General features: G+C 37.5%; 1 protein-coding gene across 1 annotated transcript; it reads right to left on the bottom strand.

Moving 5' to 3' along the window:
• Window positions 1-2921: 2921 nt before the first annotated feature.
• si:ch211-262i1.5 (uncharacterized) lies at window positions 2922-6051 on the bottom strand. The gene is made up of 3 exons (XM_059529203.1): window positions 5302-6051; window positions 4472-4598; window positions 2922-4321 (listed from the first exon to the last, which is right to left on the bottom strand). The coding sequence occupies exons 1-3, from the start codon at window positions 5868-5870 to the stop codon at window positions 3581-3583; spliced, it is 1437 nt and encodes a 478-aa protein (XP_059385186.1). The 5' UTR covers window positions 5871-6051; the 3' UTR covers window positions 2922-3580.
• Between the last annotated feature and the right edge of the window lie 119 nt (window positions 6052-6170).

The raw sequence follows: 6170 nt of genomic DNA, 5'->3' as shown, positions 1-6170 counted from the left end.
TCTAAAGGTGTACTCAGTGGATTTTAGACACAACCACAACAAACTGAAAGCTCATATAACCGCCCAGACAGCACACATACACGTTAAAGATCACTTAATCTGGAAAGCATCTGCTGTGAACAAACATCTGATAGATGTCTCTTAAAATGTCAGTGTTTCCTATCTTAAAAAATTATCATATCATGAAAAGGTTCTCTAAACGAGCTATTAACCTAATCATCTGAATCAACTAATTAACTCTAAACACCTGCAAAAGATTCCTGAGGCTTTTAAAAACTCCCAGCCTGGTTCATTACTCAAAACCGCAATCATGGGTAAGACTGCCGACCTGACTGCTGTCCAGAAGGCCATCATTGACACCCTCAAGCGAGAGGGTAAGACACAGAATGAAATTTCTGAACGAACAGGCTGTTCCCAGAGTGCTGTATCAAGGCACCTCAGTGGGAAGTCTGTGGGAAGGAAAAAGTGTGGCAAAAAACGCTGCACAACGAGAAGAGGTGACCAGACCCTGAGGAAGATTGTGGAGAAGGACCGATTCCAGACCTTGGGGGACCTGCGGAAGCAGTGGACTGAGTCTGGAGTAGAAACATCCAGAGCCAACGTGCACAGACGTGTGCAGGAAATGGGCTACAGGTGCCGCATTCCCCAGGTCAAGCCACTTTTGAACCAGAAACAGCGGCACTGGAGTGGTCCGAAGTACTTTTTTCGGATGAAAGCAATGTCATGCATGTCATTCGGAAATCAAGGTGCCAGAGTCTGGAGGAAGACTGGGGAGAAGGAAATGCCAAAATACCTGAAGTCCAGTGTCAAGTACCCACCACAGTCAGTGATGGTCTGGGGTGCCATGTCAGCTGCTGGTGTTGGTCCACTGTGTTTTATCAAGGGCAGGGTCAATGCAGCTAGTTATCAGGAGATTTTGGAGCACTTCATGCTTCCATCTGCTGAAAAGCTTTATGGAGATGAAGATTTCGTTTTTCAGCATGACCTGGCACCTGCTCACAGTGCCAAAACCACTGGTAAATGGTTTACTGACCATGGTATTACTGTGCTCAATTGGCCTGCCAACTCTCCTGACCTGAACCCCATAGAGAATCTGTGGGATATTGTGAAGAGAAAGTTGAGAGACGCAAGACCCAACACTCTGGATGAGCTTAAGGCCGCTATCGAAGCATCCTGGGCCTCCATAACACCTCAGCAGTGCCACAGGCTGATTGCCTCCATGCCACGCCGCATTGAAGCAGTCATTTCTGCAAAAGGATTCCCGACCAAGTATTGAGTGCATAACTGAACATAATTATTTGAAGGTTGACTTTGTTTGTATTAAAAACACTTTTCTTTTATTGGTCGGATGAAATATGCTAATTTTTTGAGATAGGAATTTTGGGTTTTCATGAGCTGTATGCCAAAATCATCAGTATTAAAACAATAAAAGACCTGAAATATTTCAGTTGGTGTGCAATGAATCTAAAATATATGAAAGTTTAATTTTTATCATTACATTATGGAAAATAATGAACTTTATCACAATATGCAAATTTTTTGAGAAGGACCTGTATCTGTGTGTGTGTGCAAATAAAAGGCATGAAGGTTCAGAAGAGCAAAGTAAAGCAATGATGAAGCATGGACTTCATCTTGGGCTTTTCAGACAAAATAACCAGTCTTTGGTACTTTTTGTTGTTGCACATTGTAGAGACAGTCTCCTGATCAGACACTTATTTAGTTGGATTGCTGTCCGTTAGATTTAAGTGCCTCTGGCATCAAAGGCCCCATCATCTCCTTGATGTCTCAGAGCCTCTGTAGCGAGACGGAGTCTCTCGTGACCACCTGGCTCTTTACTGTCATTTCACTCTAAGTTTTGATTTGATGAAACCATGTTGTATCCATGAAAATTGATACTTGTTTCTTTCATAGAAATTTTGGTGATATGGCATGTCTGATGTGATCTAAAATAAAAGATTTAATTTAAACCTACTAAAGAGTTTAAAAGCTTCATATGTCTTGTCCAGAAGCACTATGGGACAAGGAGAGCTTTGGAATCAGGTATCATCATCAATAATTACCTGTTATCACACTCAGGAAATTACTTTTTCCCTGTGCCACACCTGCTTAAAGCTAAATAATAGATGGGGGGCTGCAACAGAAACTGAGACTCATTGTCTCCAAGGTAGCCAACCAAATGCATCACGTGACCTGGCCAGGTAAATAATAGGCCAGAGTAGAGGCCGAGTAATCAGGTAAGCCAAACTTGGGAAGCTATCAGAGAATATAACCAAAGCGGTTTCCAAAATGTTATGTTTTGTAAATAATACTGACTTGGAAATGATTAATAATTGAAGTACAATAGGGTACATGTGTTTGTCATTTATGTGGATCAGACTGGTTTGATTTTGTTTATGCACAGGATGACATGAGTCTCGTCTACAAAGACAGGAACGTGTAAAACCATCTGTGAGAGGGCGATTTCTTTTTTAATATTTCTACCTGCCAAGTTTCCTAGAAATTAAAAATAGAAAAAAAAGATCAAAAACGTTTATAGAAACACTGTCAAAGTTATTCATTTATATCAATTACAGAGGTTTAAAGGAAACACAATATAAAGTTAAATATATGGTGTATGTTTTTTACATGTTGTATTAACATGTAGAAACATTGTATAAAAAATATATTTTACATATCTACATTTACTCACATTGAACAAATAACTTTATAAAGCTTTTCCTGCCACTGTAAACCAATGTAAATGAATTTAATAGTGTCTTTCTTTACACAAGTTACTTATAATTACGTTTCCTTTACAGTGATGTTATGTTTACAGAAACAGAAAGTTATTATTTACATGTTTATAGAAACATTATAAAAGTATATTTATATTTTGTTCACATTTCCCTATTTGATCCAGTGTTTTTGTTAACAATTTTATAAAAGCTTTTCACTTACACCACTGTAAACATATACATTTAAATAACTTTGATGTTCCTGTACACAAGTTATTTACATATTTATATTAAGTGTAAACATTATGTATACAAAAACACCTTTAAAGTTATCTATACTTTACATGTTTTCATTTTTCTATCCATGCAATGCTTCTATAAAATAAATTGATAAAAGTCTCACTGTACACCATTGCAAACATGTAAATATAAATAACTTTGACACTGTGCATACATTATGTTTGCATGTTTCCGTTACAGTGTGTAAGGAAGCACATTATAAAGTCATTTTTTACAGAAACACTATCCAAGTTATTTATATTTACATGTTTATAGAAACATTGTATAAAAGTTATGTTTTACGTTAGCATTTATCTATTTGTAAACATAACTTTATAAAGCTTTTCCTGTATACCACTGTAAACATAAATAACTTTGAAAGTTATTTATATGTACATTTACATTACAAGGAAAAAAAAAATAGAATCATTTAATGTTTACATAAACACTGCAAATGTTATTTATATATTCAGGCTTACAGAAACATAGTACCAAAGTTATTTATATCCGGATGTTTATTTTTATGTATATATTTACATTTACAGCCCTTTGATCCATCCTCCAACAGTAAATGTTTTGTCTAGGCTTTAATCATTTGCCCAGGCATTTATCAAGGGACCGTTCTGGTAGTTTATAAGGAGGCAAGCAACAGTGTATAGCTGGTTGATGGTCCCAGTGTCAGAAAGAGTCATGACCGTTTCCAACAACTTGTGTTGCATCACCCTGCCTATGAGACGCTCAATGTGGACCCTCAGCCGAGCAATGGACTGCGTTTCCCTCACTTCATCAGCTGGCATCTGTTCCCTCTTTAACAGATAGGCAGGTCGGTAAACTTTGCATGGTAAACAGTCATCTATAAAAAAACCTTTGAGGACCATAATGGCCATTTCAGGTTTCAGGAGGGACACAATCCCAGACTGCTTTAGAAGCTCCTCGTCACTGACAGATCCAGGATACACAGATGACACAAAAGTGACTGCACCATGCGGTGCCATGCCAATCAACCCCAAGTAGGTGCAATGGGACCCTTCACCTTGAACCAGGAGAGAGGATGGAGATTGGCAACGCAGCTCTATGCAGTCAATCACTACATGTGTGTCTGGATAGTCCTGAAACTCCTTTGGCATGTGAGCCTTGACCGCCTCCTCAGACATCCAGATGCGTAAAGATCCAAGAATGGCGTAGAGAAAATTGGCCCATCTTGTAATGATTTGATTCACAGATGATTGCTGGATATTGAATCTGTGGGCCAGATCTCTCTCTGTTAGACCAACTGAGAGATGGACCATGAAGAGGAAAAACTCATCTATGGGCTGCAGGTACTGACACTGTTAACAAAAATGTGAAAAAATTCTTTATAATGCGTCTTTTTATATAGAAAAAATAATACTGGTAAAGAAAAAATAGATATATTTCCCTATTCCCCCCACATGAAATCTGTAATTTATAATATCATAACTGATAAATTATTTATTTACATATGTACTGCCTGATGATCCATCTTCACTGGTTGTAGCTGCCCTGGCTCTGGACAAACGAAGCATGCTGTGCGACGCAGGCTCGATGAGTCTCCAGAACGCCATCAAGTGGTTGTAAGTGGCAAATCTACAAGAGATGCGGGACAACAACAAATGTGATGAACAACCACCTTATTTTTCGTAAGCTACAGTGTGCACTAAAATTTAAGGCTTGTAAACCCTTGTTTAAAATGGACATTTTATCATACTTAGTAAGTACTTGTTACTTGCAAGTTATTTACAATTAAATTTACATGTATTGTAGTTTAAGTCTATATAAATGCAATGAGACTTCTGATCACTTAAGTAGTGGTCGAGTACATACTGTGCATAATTTCATAGATTATGTAAATAAACTGACATATATACACATATACACACATTATTTATAATGTAAATAAACTGACATATATACACATATACACACATTATTTATATATATATATATATATACACACACACCCACACATATACATACACACCATGCCATACACACACGGCTATATAAAAAAAATTAAATACATAAAAGTACAAATAGAAAAAGTTGATAAGCAAGAAAAAAAAAGTAAAGTTCTTTAAAAGTACTATTTTAAACCATGAAAAAAAAGATGAATAAAACCATGATTTGAAGTGTAAAGTCGAAATGATTTTATTTATAATATTATATTAATGCACTACAAGTGCACATTCAATACAATCACTTCAATAGGCTACTACTTAAATTAACATGTATTTTAACAAATATGAAAATGTTATGAAAACATTTATTTAAAAAAATAAAAAGCGCTTACCTAGTGTAAAACCGTATGTCATCGTCAGATGCAGCAAATCGGTCCAAACTAAATCTCTGAAGAAAAGCCAACTCAGCCACGCGTCTCTTCAGGCGCTCGACCTCCTTTCGGAGATGCTCGGTCTGATCCAAAGCCACTTCATCCTGGACATAAGATGAGCAATAATCGTGCTCCTGATGCTGGAAGAACTTAGGCACAGGTTCTTTTTTGAACGGAGAGACGCGTCTCTTCTTCCATAACCCGATGCGCTTTGTTGCTGAAGTGGAGTCGCTCCACAGGAACAGCGTGGGCTCGACGCCCTTCTTCAGCAGTCGGCGTGCCGTGGGAGTCGAGGGCTTAATAAAATCATCACTCTTGAAGTGTCGACTGCAGACTCGTGTATTAGCAGTGACATTATAATCCTCACGACGGATATTGTGAAGCCACTTTTTGCGCGTTTCTTCGTTCAAAGGAAAACTGTGAAAACTAATCACCGAATTATACCTTGAGGACATTTTACAGAACGGGACACAGCAATAGAGAGAAGATGAACCTTCACGCCGAAGGTATTTATAGGTTTCTGAACTCATTATTAAAACGTTATATTTGAATTGAAAATACTATAATGGTAAGGTGGATAGTGTATAAATATAATTTAAATTTGTTTGTGGTCGATACTTAATCGAAATATATCAGAAAGAGTTAACTACTACCACACTGTTTCCTATCGGTGAATACTCTACCGGAAGTTCGCTAGACACTGAAATTTTGTAGGAAATACGTAGGCAGTATGCATATTCTTCTTCTTCTTCTTCTTCTTCTTCTTCTTCTTGTTTTACGGCGATCGCAAACTTTTAGTGCATTACCGCCACCTATCCCTCTAATGGACC

Source organism: Carassius carassius, chromosome 38, assembly GCF_963082965.1.
Source record: "Carassius carassius chromosome 38, fCarCar2.1, whole genome shotgun sequence".
In the NCBI taxonomy this organism is placed as follows: domain Eukaryota; kingdom Metazoa; phylum Chordata; class Actinopteri; order Cypriniformes; family Cyprinidae; genus Carassius; species Carassius carassius.
Note: the sequence above shows the minus strand (reverse complement) of the source record. Positions and strands in the feature narration are given on the sequence as shown.

What these genes read in the sequence shown, in the direction of transcription:
- si:ch211-262i1.5 (XM_059529203.1), bottom strand. Translation starts at nt 5,870, where the DNA reads ATGAGTTCAGAAACCTATAAATACCTTCGGCGTGAAGGTTCATCTTCT. An exon ending in GACATACGGTTTTACACTAG is followed by an intron (nt 4,599 to 5,301) that starts GTAAGCGCTTTT and finishes CATCTCTTGTAG; the next exon opens with ATTTGCCACTTACAACCACT. An exon ending in GATCATCAGGCAGTACATAT is followed by an intron (nt 4,322 to 4,471) that starts GTAAATAAATAA and finishes TTTTGTTAACAG; the next exon opens with TGTCAGTACCTGCAGCCCAT.